We start from the raw sequence: 21,365 nt of genomic DNA on the forward strand, positions 1-21,365 counted from the left end.
ATGTTGGAGATTTTTCATAGTAACTAGAGAAAAGTGAGAAGAATATTCCATTTTAAAATGTTTCCTAAATAGAAATCTTAAAAATCTTGTATTACATTGAACAACTTTAAATAAGAAGAATGAGAAAGAAATAAGATGCTTTGGGTGCTCATCACAGAATTATGGATTTAATAACGTGAAATATTCTGTAACTTCAAATTGTAAGCTTCATTCTGTCATATTGAAAAAATACAAACCCATTGCTAGTAGTTTACACTTATAATCATACCTACATGGCATGCTAAGATCAGTAGGATTTCAGTCAGTAAAGTCTTAGAGTCCCAAAGCTAGTCATGATGGTATGAACCTCTCATCCTAGCTGTAAGGGAGACTGAGGAAGGTAGGAATTATGGTTCTAGGCCATCCTAGGCATAAAGTCTTCTAGACTTCACATAGGAGAAAGAAAGTTCAGTGTGGTATGGTGGTATATGCCTGTTATCCAGTTATAATGTGACACCAAAATAGGAAGGTCACAGTCCAGGGATGTGCCCAAGCTACAAGGATTTATCATAAATAAAACTAGCAGAAAAAGATAGTTGGAGGTTGCTCTGTAGTAGAGAACCTCAGTTTAATCCCCACTTCTGTCCAAACAATAAAGTAGGAAAGTACAAATAGGTTATCTGATGCAATAATAATCATTTACAATGCGAAAGTTTATATACTTTTCTTCATTTTATTCTAGACATTGGTGCAGTAAATGTCACATATTCCTCTAATGTCAGTCAGTATTATAAGACTTAAATATTGAATTTAAGAAAGCTTATGTGTAAATAAGAATGCCTAAAGCTCTTCCAAATTTTTGTAAGATGTTGCTAACCATACTTTATGCATATAATTCTTTGTGGTTCTAGGGCATCAAACCTTGGGCCTGGCATATGACAATAAACAGCTGATCACTAACCTACACTCCAAAGACCTCAGTTCTATTTGCAAAAAAAGACTATCAGTTCTAGTTCTGTTAGAATCCAAAGACAGTGAATTTCATGTTTTCTTGAGATAAAAATTCAGCCAAGGTAGCTGGGCGCTGGTGGCTCACGCCTGTAATCCAAACTACTCCAATTCTTATTTCCAATAAACCACTAGAAAAGTGGAAGTGGTGCTGTGGCTCAAGCGGTAGAGTACTCACCTTGAGCTGAAGAGTGCATGGACAGCACCCAAGCCCAGAGTTTAAGCCCCATGACCGACCAAAAAAAAATTTTTTTTTTCACCAAGGATCAGCATTATATGTACACAATTCATTCAACCATAAAGATTTATTGATCACACAATGTATACTAAGCAATTATATTTTGTCAATTTAAGCAGCCTTTCTCTTCAAGGAAATTATCAATCCAAGAAAATAATTCTGAAAAAAAAATAGCAGGCCACACACAGAATATTTCACTGTAGTAATGATCCCAGTAGAATAGGAATTTTCTTACCTTTATCTAATTTATTATATATGTGCTTTGGCAATTCTGGTGAAGATTCCACATTTGGAGGATAAACATACATTGCTCTACTGTGAGGTGAATTAAGATCTCTGAGATCCACAGCTTCTTTGCAAACATTCAGAATGTTTCTTCGGAAGTCCTGTACTTCCGGATCTTTAACCATATCAAATTCACACACCGGCATGCCAATAACAAAACCTTAAAAAATATTGCATAAAGAATAGAGCATGTTATTAAGGTCATGGTAGGACACGTTTCTTATAAACAGAAAAATGTACAGATTTGGAAAAGCACAAATTCATGAAGATGTTTCTCTTAGTTAAAAAAATCTTAGATGCATGCTTATAGTATGAGTTGATAAGATCCCATTTTTATCTATAGCAAATAAACCTCTCATATGTATCAATATACTGATTCCTATTATCAATTATTTATTTACAGAACAATAAAACTGGAGTGTAACAAAACAAAGCCCTACAAATCATATTTCTAATAAAAATACAGAATATCAAAATGTTAGAATCAATCAAACTACTTTAGATTTATAAAGATTTTTTTTGGTTGAAAGGTATTTTGAATTGTAAAAATATGGGTTCAAAAATGTTTTAGTAATTAGACAACAGGCAAGATTTCAAATTATTTGCATTTTATAATGGGATGACAATATCATTTAATTTAGCTGAAAATTGTATCGTACCAATTTCACGATTGAGGATCTTCTCTTCACGATTGCCTACTGGTTCAATTACTTTTAAAAAGGGTTGAAAAAGCCGAAGGTCACAAAGTCTTCTTGTTTCATCAAAAAATTCTTCCCTTTCTGCTTCTTGAGTAACACTTACAAAAATGTAAGATGATTCATCTTGAAGAAGTTGATGGAGAGGGTACTTTCTTGCTTCCTTAAATAGTTCATGCTTTATAGTAACTAATGTAGCCTCACGGAGGCATTCTAAAGTCACTATCATTCCATTTGGTAGTAAACATTCTACTAGGATTCTTGGGGGCATCAAATGGATGCCCCACAGTTCACCTGATGATGGTCGTGGAGGCATTGTTCTGATCCTTTACAAGTGTTACATATGGAACTACTTTAGATAATTAGACATATGGCTATTCCAAAGCAGTAACCTAAAAGAACAAGAAAAACATTTGTTAAAAGAGAAGCAACTACAGAAAAATATATTGGAAAAAATATCACACTGCTAAATGCAAAAGTTCATTTTATGAGCTGAATTTTATGCCACTGAATTTATACGACTTTTAAGTAATAATTCCTCTTAATACTTTAATCGAGACTATTCTAAAATAGGGTATAAAGAATCAATCCAACTCATGATTTCAGTGACTCACATCAGTAATCCTAGCTACACAGATGACATTGGGTATATAGTGAAAAATATGATGGACAGGGTTGGTTTTAAGATGGATAAGGAGTGACATCACCTATAAATATTTCTATATTCAAATAATGTAGAAGTATAAATTTTTTAGTTTATCTGACCCACCAAAATTGAACTGAAAGCAAGTAAACCACTTAACAAGATATATAAAGAGCAATGAATTTGAATTACTTAAGAGTCTCCCAACAAAGAAAAGCTTAGAACCCAGTAAACTATCAAATATTATCAGACCTTTAAAGATGGACTAATATCAATACTCCTCAAACTCCATGAAGTAGAAAAGGAAAGAATGCAACCAAACTCATTTCATAAAGATAAAGCTAGTATTTATACTCATAACCAGATAGAGACAGACATGCAAAATTTGTAAATAAAATATTTACAGCTGGGCACTGGTGACTCACACCTGTAACCCTAGCTACTCAGGAGGCTGAGATCTGAGGATCACGGTTCAAAGCCAGCCCAGCAGGAAAGTCCATGAGACACTTATCTCCAATAAACCACCAGAAAACCGGAAGTGGTGCTGTGGCTCAAGTGGTAGAGTGCTTGCCTTGAGCTGAATAGCTAAGGGACAGCGCCCAGGCCCAGAGTTCAAGCCCCATGACTGACAAAAAAAAATTATAAACACATTAAAAAATAGCCTATGGTAAAATTCAACATCTTTTTATGATAAAGGGTCTGAAGAAACTAAGGAAAGAAGGAATATACCTCAACATAATCAATGATATGACAAATATACAGTGAACCTTATTCTAAGTGGGCAAAATTATTTCCTTTAAGGTCAGGAATGTGACAAGGGCAACCAGTCTTCCCACTCCCTATTCAAGATAGTACTGAGATTTCTAGTCAGAAAAATAACCAAGAGAAAGAAATAAAAGTGATTTAAATAAGAATGAAAAGATTAAATTATCCATGTTGTCAGATGATTTTATATTTTAAAAACCCTAACAATTATATTCCAAACCTTCTAAATCCAACAAACTTTTGGTAACATACAAGGATACAAAATTCAACATACAAAATCCAGTATTTTTTCAGGATATCAACAATGAATATAAAGAGAAAGAAATAATTAAAAACAACTTTATTTACAATAAGTCTCAGAAATCAGAAATAGCAAGACATAAACTTAATTAGGGAGGTCAAAGAATTCTCAATGAAAACTGTAAGACAGTGAAAGAAACTGAAGGGACACCAGAAGATAGGAAGACCTCCAATGCAGAATATGAGATGAATTAATGACATTGGCTATACTACACCAAACCAATCTATAGTTTCAATGTAATGACTATGAAAGTCGTAATGTCATTCTTTGCCTAAACAGAAAATCAATCCAAAATTTCATATGAAAACACAAAGACCACTAACAGTTAAAGTAATTCTGAATAATAAGAGAAATGCTGGAGGTATCATAATACTGGACTTCCAATTATACTACAGGGCCATAATAAGAAAAAAAATAAGAAAAGCATGGTAGTGACATAAAAACAGACACAAGATCAATGGAACAAAATAGAAGACCTAGAAATAAAAACAGACAGTCACAAACCATTTGATCTATGACAAATGAGCCAAAAATATACACTGAAGAAAAAAAACAATTTCTTCAACACATGGTGCAGGGAAACTGACTATTTATATACAGAAAACTGAAATTTAACCTCTATTTTTCACCCTATAGAAAAATCAATTCCAAACAGATAAACATTCTTAATGCAAGATAAAAATAAATATTGAAACTACTACAGAGAACATATGGGAAACTCTGGAAGACATATGAAAACATCTTTCAAAATATCTTTCCATGTATCTCCCTATGTCCGGGAAATGGAAGACAAAAAACTGCATGAAATGAAGCTCAAGTACATCAAAGGAAACAACTATCAGATGCAAAAGAAAACCAACAGAATAGAAAGCCCACCAGCTACATCCAGAATATATAAAGAACTCAAAAAATTAAAAGAGACCAAATAACCCAATTAATGCAGGGACAAATGAATAGATGGTTGTCAGAAATACAAATTCCTTGGCAATAGGAAAATGTAAATCAACTTACACTTAAATTTGAATCAGAATAATTACCATAAAAAAAACAATAAATGCTGGCAAAGATATGGGGGTAGAGGCAAGAAACCTTCATACACTTAGTAATGGGGATATAAAGCAATATAGACACTATGGAAGAAGGTTCCTCAAAAATCTAGAAGTACATCTACACAATAACTTTTTTACACCATTCTTTAGCATATATCCAAAGGATGCTAAATCAGTATACAAAAGAAACCTGAATAACTATGTTTATTGAAGCACTGTTTCTAATAGCCAAGCAGTGGAGTCAGTCAAGATGCCTGATGACAGTGGAATAAAGAAATATGGTATATTTATGATTTGGAGTATTATTTAGCTATAAAACAAAATGAACTTACATCATTTGCAATAAAGTGACAAAACTGAAGATCATCGTGCTGAGCAAAATAATCAAAGGTCAAAAAGCCATGTATTATATGGTTTTGTGGACTCTAAACCTAAAAAGGTAATGATGATGATGATGATGATGGTAATAATAATTATAATATATGTAAAAGGCAATCTATCAGAAAGCTAAATACTGACCTCCCCTATGACCCATCCAAACCACTCCTAGGCATCTATCCTGAACAACAGGAACCGGGACACAAGGACACATGCACCCCCATTTTATTGCAGCACTGTTCACAATAGCCAAGATATGCAAACAACCTAGATGCCCCACTACAGATGAATGGATCCAAAAATTGTAGTACCTATTTACAATGGAATATTATGCAGCCATTAGAAAGAACAAAATAATGGCATTTGCAGGGAAACTAAATGGATGGAACTAAAAGAAATCATGTTGAGTGAGGTAAGCCAAGAGCAAAGAGACAAACGGCACATGGTCTCCCTGATAAGTGGATGTTAAATCCAAAACGTTAAGATAATATGCCAAAGTAACAAAGGACCCCCACTCATCTGGTCAAATCATTACTAAATGACCCCATACTGCTTACCACATATATGATATATATGTGCAAATCAGAGAGAAACTAGGAGGAGGACACAGAAACAAAGGGAAATAGGAAAACATACAACAGCAGGACCCATCAGCTGCACTGAACATTGTTGAAAATGAACTAAGCAACTCAATGGCGGCAATGGGAGGGAAGGAATGGGCGGGGAAAGAAGGAACAGCTGACACTAAGCAAAAGGAAAGAAATGTACATATCACTCGATGTGGAAGAAATAACTGTATTGTCAAAGCTCATAGAACTCATAAACTTTATAGACCATGATAAAGACAATTTGCCCCATGAAGGTTAGAATGTGTTTGTGACTTTAAGTATTATATCCCACAATACTGTGAAATTTGTGAAATTTATGTAATCACTTAATCACAGTAAAAAAAATGCAAAAAAAAGGGAGTCTCTCTGTGGGGGAGGAGGGGGATCAGAAATTGTTAGAGGAGGAAAAGGTAAGGCTCCTGAGAAGGAAAAGGTGTGCGTGTTAAGACAGCATGAATGAAATCTACTAAATACTGTAAATGAGGGAGGAAAGAAGGCATATGGGAATATTAAAGAGGGTATAAAATAAAATTTTCCTATTGAAATGCCTATTTTTGTACTTACAAAAGAACTTATTGAAAAGCAAAAGAGAGTATAAATGATTATAAATAATTAGTCAAATAACATTTTAGGCTATTTGATGTCACAGAATGAAATATGTACTTAATTTTCTATACATACAAATAAGACAGCAGTCCTGTTTTCTTACAGGCAATATATAACTCAATTTACTCTTTTTGTTGAGTTTCACCTGTTACAACTACTGTGCTATATTCTACCATACAATATAGCAAAGCTATTTTCGATTATGAGCTGTGGAAGAGATGATTCTTCTGGTCCTAAAGGAAAGAAACCCCAGGTTAGATGTACTTTATAAGATTTTCCCTAGTTTCCTAGTAGCTAATCTTCATGGAGGCCAGACTACCATATCAATATAGCAGTTCTTTCCATTACTTATGTCTAATCAACATCAACATGTTCACAAGATTTTATAATAGTCTATAACTAAAGACCAACAGACCAAATGATAACGTAAGGGGTTCTGCCATAGCATAAGAGCATGAAATATGACAGAAACCTTGATAATCAGAGACTTTCTTTCTGTCTTCCCACTGGTCATAAAATTACTGATCAAGGGCAGGGGGAAGGATTGGGTAGGAGGGCACGGGGGGGGCACAGGGGAGATAAGAAAGGGAAACAAAGGAAGAGGCAACAATGCTTGATAAGAAATGTACTCATTATCTTGCCCATGTAATTGTAACCCCTCTGTACAGTATTTTCACAATAAAAAAAATTACTGATCAAGATGTACTGTATTTATAAATGTTTTGTTAAATAGCACCTCCTTCATACAATTACATAATTTCAATTTTTTAATTTTTTTAATTACTAGTAAAAGCCAGACACTGGTGGCTCATTCATGTAATTCTAGCTACTCTGATGATCATAGTTCGAAACTAGTCCAGGCAGGAAAAGTCCATGAGATTCTTATCTCCTTAACCACCAGAAAACCCAGAAAACGGGAAGTGATACTGTGGCTCAAAGAGCTCAGGGACAGCACCTACGCCCCGAGTTCAAGCCCCATGAAAAATAACAACAGCAACAAAATTACTAATAAAAACTATTGTTTAGGCACAGTACTAAAAACTTTCTTGAGAGAGAAAAAATGGCATTTATGTATTTGTAGGAGTTGGATCTTCATTAGCAGATAGTGCTACTTAAAATGAGTAAAAATTGCTTTATGGACAAAATAAATGGCAGCAATAAAGAGAATATCAAACTTTCCACTGTCACTTGGCTTTTATAGGTCTGTTAATTCATTAAACAATATAATTATTTTAAACATGTATTATTTCAATGCAGAATGACAGTATCTGTAAAACTTATTTTTTAATCTCTGATCATATTTCATTCACTTCCTGAATTGAAAGTGCTGCTCAATTTCTGTATTTCATCATTTAAGGAATCGGTGTCCAAACTAAGACCCTCGATCAAATGCACCTTGCCACATGACAGACACAGCCATATTTTCAATAATGTATTTGCATTATAATAGTAGTATTGAGCCAATGCTACAAAGACCTTATGGGCCTTCAGCTTGGCTGGGCCCAGAAAAGATATGATAATTATTTGATAACAACTGAAAAACTCATTTTCCCTCCTTGTCTCCCTCCCTTCTTTCCTTCCTTCCTCTTGTACTAACAGCTGGATACTGAACACAAGACTATGAAGATACAGACCAAAAGATTAGCACTGGGTTAAATCCATGGCTTCTTTCTTCTTCTTTTTTTGGACAATGTCTCATTATGTAATCCAGGCTCACCTGAATTTTTTGTTGTTATTGTTCCAGTCCTGGGGCTTGAAATCTGGGCCTACGCACCGTCTTTGAGATTTTTTTGCTGAAGACATGAGCCAAAACTCCACTTCTGTTTTTTGGTGCTTTCTTGGAGATAGGAGTCTGACAGTCTTTACTGCCTATTTTAGTGGCAATCTCAGATCGCAGCCTGCTGAAGTACCTAGGATTTCAAGCATGAGCCACTGGCACCTGAACTTTTGATCCTAACACCTCTTCTGTTTGACTTCTTGGATTACATATATCTCTATCACTCATACCTGTTGCCAACTGAAGAATTTTCTAAATATTCACAGCCTATGATATCATATTCAACTCTATCTCTATAACTACAATTCTACACTTTAAACCTAAATTTTCTGGAATGAGAAAAAGAAAACAAACATCAATTTTAAGCAGTAAATGAAAATCTTCAGTAAAGTGTCTCAAAAATTAATTTAATAGATAATTTCAAATATCACACCTAATTTGGAATGTTTTAAAATACTTCTAAAAATTACCACTAGAATTATCACTCTTCATTACTTCTCCTTCCTTCCATCATGATGCTTTTTCTATCTCCTTTTCTATCTCAAGCATTCAATGGCCATCAGAATATTCTCTACATCTCTAGACCTTCAATTACTTGAACTATAATTTAAGCAAGGTATTCTACTTCTCTTCTTTACCATAACCAGATGTGCTTTTTTGCTAATACTGATCTCAAAAATTGCAATCATAATCTAGTATAACATTCTAAAACCAATATTACTAAGACATAGAAAACTATTACTTAAAGATCCTTAAAGCTGTCAAGGAGAAAAGGGTAATCACCTATAAAGGGAAACCAATTAGAATCACCTCAGATTTCTCAGCAGAGACAATCAAAGCAAGAAGAGCCTGGAATGATGTATGCCATGCCCTAAAAACAACTATCAACCAAGAATACTGTACCCAGCTAAACTCTCCTTCATAACTGAAGGCCAAACAAAAACCTTCCATAGCAAAGAAAAATTGAAACAATACATCTCCACCAAACCAGCCCTACAAAAGATTCTTAAAGATGTCCTACACATAGAAAACCAACAAGACCGCAATAAAGGCCAAGAAACTGCACCCAAACTGAGAATCCAAGAACCATAGGAAGAACCCAGTTTTTGCAGCCCCCAAGAAGGTGGATAACATGGCAGGAACTCCCAAATACCTCTCAGTCCTATCTCTTAATGTTAACGGACTGAACTTTCCAATTAAGCGACATAGACTATCTAGTTGGATTAAAAAACAAGACCCTTCTATCTGCTGCCTGCAGGAGTCACATCTTGCCCGTAAAAACAAACACAGTTTCAATGTTAAAGGCTGGAACAAAATCTACCAAGCAAACGGCCCCCATAAACAGGCGGGAGTTGCAATCCTAATATCAGATAAAATAGACTTCAAATTAAAATTCATGAGAAGAGATAAAGAAGGTCCCTAAATACTAATTAAAGGATCTCTCCTTCAGGAGGATATTACAATTCTAAATACCTATTCGCCAAACAATGGAGCACCCAAATTTATCAAAGAAACACTACTTTCCCTCAAATCCCATATAGATCCAAAGACATTAATTGTTGGGGATTTTAACACACCACTCTCCCCACTAGATAGATCAACTCGGCAAAAACTCAACAGAGAAACCGCAGATCTAAACAGCTGCATAACTCAACTAGACTTAACAGACATCTACCGAACATTTCACCCAGCAGCATCAGAATACACGTTTTTCTCAGCAGCACATGGAACGTTTTCTAAAATAGACCACATTTTAGGAAACAAAGCAAACTTGTCTAAATTCAGAAACATTGAACTTATACCTTGCATCCTCTCTGTCCACAAGGGAATAAAATTAGAACTCAACACCAAAAGCCACCAAAGAAAGTCCGGCATCACATGGAGGCTGAACAACACACTGCTGAATCATGAGTGGGTCATGGAAGAGATTAGCAAGGAAATTCAAATGTTCATGCTATTCAACAAAAATGAACACACAAATTACCAGCTCCTCTGGGACACAGCAAAGGCAGTACTCAGAGGCAAGTTTATAGCTCTGAGCTCCTACATCAACAAATTGGAGAGATCTGAAACTAACAATTTAATGACACATCTAAACCTCCTTGAAAAAGAGCAGCAAGATAAACCCCAATCCAGTAGACGGAAAGAAATAATCAAAATTAAATCAGAATTAAATGAATTAGAATCCAAAAAAACTATAGAAAGAATCAACAAAACAAAAAGTTGGTCCTTCGAAAAACTTAACAAAATTGACAGACCCTTAGCAAATCTTATCAGAAAAAGAAGAGAACACACCCAAATTAATAAACTCAGAGATGAGAATGGAAACATCACCACGGAAACAACCAAGATTCAGAACATTATAAGGGAATACTTCTCAAAAGTTTATGCTAATAAGTTTGAGAACTTGACAGAAATGGACCTTTTCCTAGCAAATATTGACATGCCAAAACTAAACCAAGATGAGTTGAACTATCTTAACAGGCCCATATCAAGCACTGAAATAGAAACAGCAATAAGAGACCTCCCAGCTAAGAAAAGTCCAGGACCAGATGGTTTTACAGCGGAATTTTACAAGGCCTTCAAAGCAGAGCTCACACCAATACTCCTCCAACTCTTCAATGAAATTGAAAGAGAAAGCTCACTACCGAACACATTCTATGAAGCCATCATAACCCTCATCCCAAAACCAGGCAGGGACTCATCAAAGAAAGAGAACTATAGACCCATTTCTTTGATGAACATTGATGCAAAACTTCTCAACAAAATTTCAGCCAATCGACTTCAACAATTCATCCAAAAAATCATACACCACGATCAAACAGGATTCATTTCAGGGATGCAAAGCTGGTTCAATATACGCAAATCAATTAATATTATTCATCACATCAACAGGAGCAACAATAAGAACCACATGGTTATCTCAATAGATGCAGAAAAAGCATTCGACAAGATCCAACACCCCTTCATGATGAAGGTTTTGGAAAAATTAGGAATCCATGGAACATTCCTCAATACAATAAAGGCTGTATATGACAAACCTACAGCCAGCATTATGCTCAATGGTGAAAAACTAAAGCCATTTCCTCTTAACTCAGGAACAAGACAAGGATGCCCATTCTCTCCACTTCTCTTCAATCTAGTATTAGAATGCCTAGTTACAGCAATAAGACAAGATGCAGACATAAAGGGGATCCAAATAGAGAAAGAAGAAATAAAACTCTCCCTCTTTGCAGATGACATGATCTTGTATTTAAAGAATCCCATAGACTCCACTCCCAAATTACTCAAGCTGATTCAAAACTTTGGCAAAGTAGCAGGCTATAAAATTAACCCCCCAAAATCAATGGCTTTTCTGTATGCCAACAATGAGAAAAGTGTGGCTGAAATTAGGAAAGAAACTCCATTTGTAATAGCCCCACAAAAAATAAAATACCTAGGAATCAACTTAACTACAGAAGTGAAGGACCTCTATGATGAAAACTTTAAAATCTTGAAAAAGGAAATCAACACAGAACTAAAAAAATGGCAAAGCCTCCCATGCTCCTGGATTGGAAAGATTAACATCGTGAAAATGGCAATACTTCCCAAGGCTATCTACAAATTCAACACAATACCTATCAAAATTCCAACCTCATTCTTCAAGGAAATAGAAGAGGCAATCCAAAAATTCATATGGAACAATAAAAGACCCCGAATAGCAAAAACGCTCCTCAATGGAAAGAACACTGCTGGAGGAATATCAATACCAAATTTCAGACTCTACTATAAAGCCATAGTAATCAAAACAGCTTGGTATTGGCATAAGAACAGACCTCAGGACCAATGGAATAGAATTGAAAACCCAGAAATGAATCTAGAGACCTATAGCCATCTAATCTTCGATAAGGGAGCTAAAACAATAGAATGGAAGAAAGACAGCCTCTTCAGTAAATGGTGCTGGCAAAATTGGTTAACTATATGTAGAAAACTAAAGCTAGAGCCTTATATATCACCCTGCAGTAGAATCAACTCCAAATGGATCAAAGACCTTGAACTCAAAGCAGACACTCTGAAAACATTACAGGATGGAATAGGAGAAACCCTAGGTCTCCTTGGCTCAGGCCAAAACTTTCTGAATAGAGACCCGGAAACACAACAAATCAAAGAAAGGTTGGACAAATGGGATTGCATAAAGTTGCAGAGCTTCTGCAGGGCAAATGACATAGCTAGCAAGATCAATAGAAAGCCCACGGATTGGGAGACGATCTTTACTAGCCATACAAGAGACAAGGGTCTCATATCTAAAATATACTTGGAACTCAAAAAATTAAACCCCCCAACAACAAATCCTCAAAGAAACAACTGCCCAATAAATAAGTGGGCGAAAGACTTAAAAGAGAAACTTCTCTGAAGAAGAAAGAAGGATGGCCAATAGACACATGAAGAAATGTTCAACATCCCTAGCCATAAAAGAAATGCAAATCAAAACAACATTGAGATATCACCTCACTCCAGTTAGAACGGCAAAAATCAAGAACTCTAACAACAACAGATGCTGGAGGGGATGTGGACAGAAAGGAACCTTACTTCATTGTTGGTGGGAATGTAAACTTGTTCAACCACTTTGGAAAGCAGTATGGAGGTTCCTCAAAAGACTTCACATAGAACTCCCCTATGACCCAGCAATCCCACTTTTGGGCATTTACCCAAATGTTTACAAACAAGACCACACTAAAGCTACCAGCACAACAAGGTTTATTGGTTCCATGGAACCAACCCAAATGCCCCTCAGTAGATGAATGGATCAAGAAAATGTGGTATATATACACAATGGAATTCTATGCCTCTATCAGAAAGAATGACAGTGCCCATTTGTTAGGAAATGGAAAAACTTGGAAAAAATTATATTAAGTGAAGTAAGCCAGGCCCAAAGAAACATAGGTCCCATGGTTTCCCTTATTTGCAATATCTAGTATATGTATGAATCAAGCGGAAAAGGTCAGATAATGTGATGTCAGGAAAATGAACCCTTAGATATGTATTTTAATGTTTTTTTTTCATGCATGTGTTTCTAACGCGTTTATAAGATTATCTCTTTGTTGCTTTGTTTGTCCCTCCTCCACAGTATAACCCCTGCCTTCACTATATTTGATGTCAGTATAACTTGTGGAGTAGATGGGGAAAAATCAGTTGTTTAAGGATACAGGTGGACCTGTTGCAACAATGAGAAGTACAAGTTGTCATGTCCAAAACGAGCTTTACAAAGTCGGTGTGGGGGGGGGGGGGGGGGGGGGGGAAGGCTGGGAAGGGATGTGAAGGGTAAACCAAAGGAGGAGGCTGCAATGCTTGGTAAGAAATGTACGCATTATCCTGCCCACAAATAAAATTAAAAAAAAAAAAAAAAAGAAAACTATTACTTGTATGCAGATTATGAATCCACATGAACACAAGGTAAAACAGCATTAGTCTATCTTTACAAATATATTATGTTTTAAAATATCAATATTATGGCTGGAAGAGTGGCTCAGTGGTAGAGTGCTTGCCTTCATGCATGAGGTCCTGGGTTCAATTCCTCAGCACCACATAAGCAGAAAAAGCCGAAGTGGCTGAGTAGTATCTATAGCAACATAGACTTTTCCTTATGAATAAGGTTGTAGAGTGCTGGCCTTGAGCTGGAGAGCTGAGGGACAGCACCCAGGCCCAGAGTTCAGGCCCCAAGACCAGAAAAAAAAAATTATTTAAATCAATATTATATCTGCATTAAAATGAGGGCTATTTTGAAAGCATTCATCTGCAAATTGGTAGCATAGTCACCTCAAATAATTTACTAAACCAGGTAACTTATGTTTTCTAGAACCCCATGTTTCACAAATACAGAAGCTACTTAAATATTAGTTGAATAATTTTCATGGAGTTTACAAATACTTGTTTCTGATTTTTTTGGTATGTTTTCCATGTTATAACCAGACATCAACAGGAAAACATTTAACTTTGTAACTTGGCAAATACTTAGTAGAAATAAAAAAAAATCTTTCCTATTATTTTCATTGCAAAATAGATCTTAAGTTTAGTTTGGCTTAAAACAGAAGAACAAAAACATCCATCTCTATTTCTTATAAAAGTGATAAAATCTGGGTTTAATGAAGAAATGGGCTGATTATTTGGAGATTAAATATTTCTATCTAGTAATTCCTTTTTTCTTAATGTTACCATAGTCTCTAACAGATATTCTGTGTGACTAAATGCACAAACCTGATTAAAATTATCTGCACCTATATTTGACTTCTTACTGGACTATGGACTTTTCCAGGTTAAGTATGGTAAGAGGCACTATAAACATAGAGAGCAGAAAAATTCTAAAACTAAACTATTGATTTTATTCCAGGAAAAATGTACCAAGGTCTTGAAAAAAAGAGATAACAAAAGGAATCCAAGAAAGAAATGGATGAAGATACCTTACAGAGCAAAATTAAAGCACTCAGGGACAAAACAGATTTGGGGAATCAGAAGCAGAATTTCAAACAAATTTCACTGCAGTGGAAACTTGTGGGAAGCAAGTTTTCCTCAGAACGATTTTCTGAGCCCTACTCAGGGCTTCTGCAGCTCACTTTTTCTCAGAGTCACTAAGCATTTCTGGAATGATTCCAAAGGAACAGCTGCAACATATACGAGCTCTGGAAAGATGCACATTATCCATTCCTTCCAAAGTGGTGTCCTGCACTGACCTTTACCAGCTAACCATGAGAAAGCTGACAACTCATACATTTCTCTGAGATTCATAGGTAGGCTTAGGAAGAGACCATGATAATTTTTTTAATGACAATTAAGACTTAAGGTTAGCTGAGTAGTATCTATAGCAACATGGACTTTTCCTTATGAATAAGGTGGGTCAAAAATTCTAGTGTGAATAGCAGAATCAAGTAAAAAGAAACTGACTAATTACAATTTAATAAATACTTGATATTAAAGTATTAGATGGACCATAACAATTCTTGAAATGTGTTGTTATTAATTTTCTCAATTTGCTCTTTATAAATTCAAGATTTAAAAGCCAGCCCAGGCAAGCAAAGTCCATAAGACTCTTATCTCCAATTAACCTCCAGAAAAACTGGATGTGGAGCTGTGGTTCAAATGGTAGACTGTGCATGACTTGAGTTGAAGAGGCCCAGAGTTCAAGCCCCACAACAGACAAAATAAAATAAAAAATAAAATAAAACTTCAAGACTTAGAGGCTGAGAGAATAGCCCAATGTCAAAACAATTGGCTAGCACAGGCATTAGATCAAGCTCTCATAGGTAAAAAGGAAATAAATAAAAACTTTAAAAAGCTGGGCGCCAGTGGCTCAGGAGGCTGAGAGCTGAGAATCGCAGTTCAAAGCCAGCCTGGGACGAAAGTCCGTGCGACTCTTATATCCAATAAACCACTAGAAAACTGGAAGTGGCACTGTGGCTCAAGTGGTAAAGCGCTCACCTTGAGCTGAAGAGATGAGGAACAGTGCCCAGGCCCAGAGTTCAAGCTCATGACTGGAAAAAAAAAAAAAAACCTTAAAAATTAAATTTTATATACATTATGAGAAAATTAATTTTTAAAAAATACAAGCTCAAAAAGAGAGTAAACATTAATCAATTAAGGTTAGAGATAACATTACAAAAATATGAGGTATTTCATAGTTTCATAATTTAATTGCACACAAATGGTTTCAAAGTAATAGGACTTTCCTAGTTAAATACTTTTCTCATTTGTAGGACACACAAGACAGATTATTACAGCTTCACATAAAGAGCAGGTGAACAAATGATGTCAGGCAAGTCCAAGTAATTCCATTTACAGTTTCAGGACAAGATGACAGTATTTGGTAAATTATGATTTCAAAATGCAAAACTAAAAAATGAATAAACTGCAAATGTAAAAACAGTTTTTCTAGTAAAGCACTTTTACTTTATTTGATTCCACTTTATTAACTGCCAATCTTTTGAGTAATAATAATATATGCTATAGGACCAGCGTGTAGCATCAGTATGCCAAGTGTGTAGGATCAGAGTACCCTTTCTCTCTTAAAAAAAAAAAAAAAAAACTAACCAATCACTGATTTCAGCATGGATATATATTTTTGGGGAAGTGGGGGGTGGTTCAGTGGGCAGAATTGGTATTTGAACTCAAAGCTTCAGAGCTCAGTGATCCACCACTTGAGGCCTCCAGCCCTTTTCATTCTGCTTCTACACTTTTTGTTCTGGTTATTTTGGATGTTAGAGCTTGCTTTATTTGTGCAGGCTAGCCTGAAACATGTTCCTATTTACAATTCCCACCATACCTAGAATGACAGGTACATACTATCAAATTCAGCTTTTTCCATTAAGAGGAGGATGTCCTGAACTTCTTTTGCCCAAGCTGGCCTGGAATCACTGTCTTCTAAATTTCAGCATCCCAAGTAGCTGTATGCTAAGTATATGCCACTGAGCCCAGCTACCAGCTGGGATGTTGTCTAGGGAACTTTTTGCCAGAGATAGCCTGCCTAATTTCTGCCTCATGAGTAGTGAGTAGCTAGATTTTTAAGTGTGAGCCACCAGCACCCAGATAGCTCTGATATCTTGGAAACATTTACAGCAATGAATAACCAAGAAAAAAATATGTAGGAAACGTTTAAATATGCTAAAACTGTTATATTATTATTTAGTATTTACTAGCAAGAAGAATAATGTATATTAACCTAAACTTGTTCTGAGCAAAGTGCTCAACCCAAGTGTTTTTGCATTAATGTTGTACTCCTCAGTTTCACTGATACTATGGAGAACAAAGACATTTTTAATATTTCTCCAGTAAGGGCAGGCATTTTCTTTTATGTTTATCTTCTTAGCTTCTATCTCTCTTGGTGGAATTGAGCTTGCTCCCTTGGTTAGTACTCTACAGTTTAGTTAGGCTTTCAGCCCTGTATTTTGCTGTTTTTGTTTTTAAAAGTTACACAGACTTTCTACCCAGGCTGGTTTCAAGCCATTATCCTCCAGATCTCAGCCTCCTGAGTAGCTAAAATTAAAGTTGGTAATGAGACTAGTTCCCTAATTCCTCTATCAAAAATGATTATCTATTCCCTATGAAGGACATAATTTCATCACTACTGGGACTCATAGTCAAGTGCTGTTACTTTTGGTAGTACACATCTATCATCTACATTAAGGTATGTCTCTATTCCACTGATTAACTGATTTACTGATAATCTTGACAATGAAGAAAAGATGAGTCTTGCTTGCCAACCATAGTAACACCATAAGCAAAGATAAATGGGTCAGCTACAGATTTCTCAGTAGAACCTATGTCTTGTCTTGACACACAAGAGATAGCCTGCATATACTAGAAGACTTGTAAGTCTAGTCTGCTCCAATAACTAAAGAGCTAGCAAACCTGATTGGGATACTAAGAACATAATATCCATCTATTTGCATCCAGATATGTTTTCCAGATCGTCTGCTTTGGGCCATTATTTTCAATTTTTATTAATTCAACGTTCCAAATTTAACACATATCTGCATTACTTTCAAGGAAGTCAAAATAACTTGGAAAGAGAATTAGGAACCAGTCATAAAGCTTCATCATAGGCTACTGTTCCTAATAAAGTTCTTTATGTCTTGGGGCCATGTATCACAGAACTGTACCTGTGGTTTCTGTGCATATGACTGCATAAACCCAGGCATCAATAATGAACACATCACATTAACTGACTGCTGCAAAAACAGTATTTTCAAAATTGAATAGCAAGGTCTCAGCTGTATGGCTTACATCACAGTGGTGATTTCCACCAATACAGATGGGGAAAGGAGGAAGTATAAATGAACTCCACCCGTTTGTCTTGTAGTAGTAGGAAAACAACCTGCCAGCAACTGAAAAAAAAAAAAATGATTAGCCTAAAATATAAAGCACTTTTTAACTGTATCAATTCTTTACAGTGCTACTTTCTTTTATACTGTGTTACTTTTCTTTTTTTGGGGGGGGGCGGGGGGTCCGGTCGTGGAGCCTGAACTCTGGGCCTGGGCACTGTCCCTCAGCTCTTCAGCTCAAGGCTAGCACTCTACCACTTGAGCCACAGCGCCACTTCCAGTTTCTTTTTGCTTATGTGGTGCTTAACAATCGAACCCAGGGCCTCAGGCATGCAAGGCAAGTGCTCTACCACTGAGCCACCTTCCCAGCCCCACTGTGCTATTTTTCTATTGAAACAGAATCCACTAATCAACTTACAAACTTTTTTTTAAAAAGACACTCAACTAGCAGGGCCTTGCTTTTTGTTGCATTCAAAGTAATATATGACTAGGATTAGACACTGAAAAAACAACCTGACTCTAGATGTACTGAGTGACTATACTACTGACATTTCTGTCTTGTTATTTATCTATACTGTTATCTTTTGTACTATACCACAATCTTAACCATCTGATTTCTTTTCTTTAGAGGCTATAACTGTAATCTTTGAAATATTCTTTCCTCTTGTATCTGGTACATTATTGAGATTATAAAATGGTATAAAATGTAGGACGTATATTGCACTCTTATTTAAGCTTGCCATGGCATGCTCATTTTTTATGCTAAAAATATTTGCAAAATATTTTTGTTTTACTTAATCACATAAACCCATTGAGATATAACTGCAAGATGTTCTTTTTTTCAAGTATATTCTAATAAATGTAATTATGTAATACTGTATTATTTGTTCTGTTAGTACTCCCCCAACTATCCATGGGTAAAATATACTTCAAGAGACATGTAATGACACTTGACATAAAACATGAAATAAAATAGAAATATGATTTCTAAACTTGTTTAGCTGAGTGCTGATAGCTCAGACCAATAATCCTATCTACTTGGAAGGCTGAGAATGGTATGATCTGGTTCAAGGCCAGCCAAGGCACAAAAGCTCACCAGACTCTTCTCAAGCCATAAGTAAGTGCAGTGGCATGTACACGAAAGGCTGAGATTGTAAGGACTGCAGTTCTTTTCAACGATGAGGTAGTACTCTAAAATATACAACTGCTGAATGTATGGGCTGTTTTTTCTAGTTTTGTGAGCATTTCTAAGTCATTGGTTTTGACCGCTGTATTTATTTTTCTCGAAAAATAATTTGAGACAGAAATGCTGGGTTGTAAGACATACAGAAAAAAAAGAGCTAATATTCTTTAAAATGATACTTATCTTTAAGAAGTATGTTTCCAAATTTGGCCTAAAGTTGGTGTTTGAAAACCTCAATCATGTATATTGGCTTATATGGATTACTTTGCTCCACTTGCCTGAACTGTACATAATAATTATATGGTTTATTCTTAGTATCTACTTTCCTTCTAGGAATATGGAATTTGAGTTTATGTAAGGTAGAGTTGTGATTAGCCCACAATACAATACTTGGAAACTAAATCTCTAGTTAACATCCCAGCTTTGCCTATGGAAATGACTCTACTTGGAAAAACCCTAAAAAGCATGCACTCAGATTTTGCCCTTTTACTTTGATGTATCCTTTTGATGTATCCTTTTCTTTCTGTATCCTTCTGCTGTAACAAGTCATAAAGCCATAATTACATTATATGACGAGCTATATAAATAATTCTAACAAGCTACCAAACCTGTGAACAGTTTTGGAAATATTCCAACATATACAGTAAATGTTATGTTTAACTACATATGAAATAGTTCTCCAACAGTTTTACAATTTTGCATTACTACCAATAAATGAGAGTTCCAGCAGAGCTATATGCTCATACCTATTTAGTGGTATCAGTTTTTTTTTTATTTTAGTTTTCCTACTAGATATTTCATTATAATAATTTACTATGTTTTTGTTGTTTAGTGTTGATGTTATGAATTAAAAAGCCTTCTTCTATTCAGGTACATTTCCAGGACTCACTTTGTATTTTCTTTTTTTTTTTTTTTGCCAGTCTGGGCCTGAACTCTGGGCCTGGGCGCTGTTCCTCAGCTCTTCAGCTTAAGGCAAGTGCTCTACCACTTGAGCCACAGTGCCACTTCTGGCTTTTTCTGCTTATGTGGTGCTGAGGAATCGAACCCAGGGCCTCATGCATGCAAGGCGAGTGCTATACCACTGAGCCACTTTCCCAGCCCTCACTTTGTATTTTCTAATGGCTAATGATGTTAGAAATCTTTTCCTGTGTTTATTGTTCATTTACATTTCTTCTGTGAAAAATCTGAGTTGTTTTCCCATTTCTACATTAAGTAATCCATGTTCTTCTTTTACTGTTGTAGTGATAGGGATGGACAAAACATACTAGATAAGTGCTCTACCACTGGGTTATTGCCCTATACCTTATAATGCATTTCTAAAATGTTGATTTCAACAATTCTTAAAATATTCTGGATATGTTACTTATAAGTACTAACAATCACTTTTTCCAATTTTCTTAATGTCTTCTGATGAACAAAAACTATGCATTTCAATTAAATCCCATCTACCAAATTTTCTTTCATAATTAGTGTATTTTATGTTGTGTTAAAAAAAATGCCTTCTCCTAAGAATATCTTCCTTTGGTCTCACTGTGTGAATGCTTAAGTCCTGTTTAATTTCTCTTTCCAAGTATAATTTCTTGCCTTTTATTATCCATTGGGTTTACTTATAGATTCATACGCACATTCTAATTATTACAAATGAGGGAAACTATGCAACCTATGTTTCTTTGGGTCTGGCTTACTTTACTTAATATAACTTTTTCCAAGTCTTTTCATGATGCTTATTAAAATGGACTTCAAGACGTAGAAGCAAGAGGTTTTTATTGTTATTTTTAGCAGTTCTTTTTTTTTTTTGTTTTCTTCCTTTTGTCACTATTTTGATTTCTATATCTTTTGTCTTATTTAGAAATTTATCTAGGGCTGGGAAGGTGGCTCAGTGGAAGAGTGCTTGCCTCACATGCATGAGGCCCTGGGTTCGATTCCTCAGCACCACATAAGCAGAAAAAAAGCTGGAAGTGGCACTGTGGCTCAAGTGGTAGGGCACTAGCCTTGAGCTGAAGAGCTAAGGGACAGCGCCCAGAGTTCAGGCCCCACGACTGACCAAAAAAAAAGAAAT

The 21,365-nt window shown here is 35.6% G+C and overlaps 1 protein-coding gene across 1 annotated transcript in view; it reads right to left on the bottom strand.

Annotated features, from left to right (window-relative positions):
- Pik3ca (phosphatidylinositol-4,5-bisphosphate 3-kinase catalytic subunit alpha) overlaps nucleotides 1–21,365 on the bottom strand; it is a 75,879-nt gene that overhangs the window by 31,153 nt on the left and 23,361 nt on the right. The window contains exons 2-3 of the mRNA XM_042678822.1: nucleotides 2,170–2,597; nucleotides 1,461–1,670 (exon numbers count right to left, since the gene is read on the bottom strand). Coding sequence (XP_042534756.1) covers nucleotides 1,461–1,670; nucleotides 2,170–2,521 — 562 coding nt within the window. The 5' untranslated portion in view covers nucleotides 2,522–2,597. The remainder of the gene's footprint in view (nucleotides 1–1,460; nucleotides 1,671–2,169; nucleotides 2,598–21,365) is intronic.

The sequence above is a fragment of the Dipodomys spectabilis genome, unplaced genomic scaffold, assembly GCF_019054845.1.
Source record: "Dipodomys spectabilis isolate Male_0828 unplaced genomic scaffold, ASM1905484v1 ptg000050l, whole genome shotgun sequence".
In the NCBI taxonomy this organism is placed as follows: Eukaryota; Metazoa; Chordata; class Mammalia; order Rodentia; family Heteromyidae; genus Dipodomys; species Dipodomys spectabilis.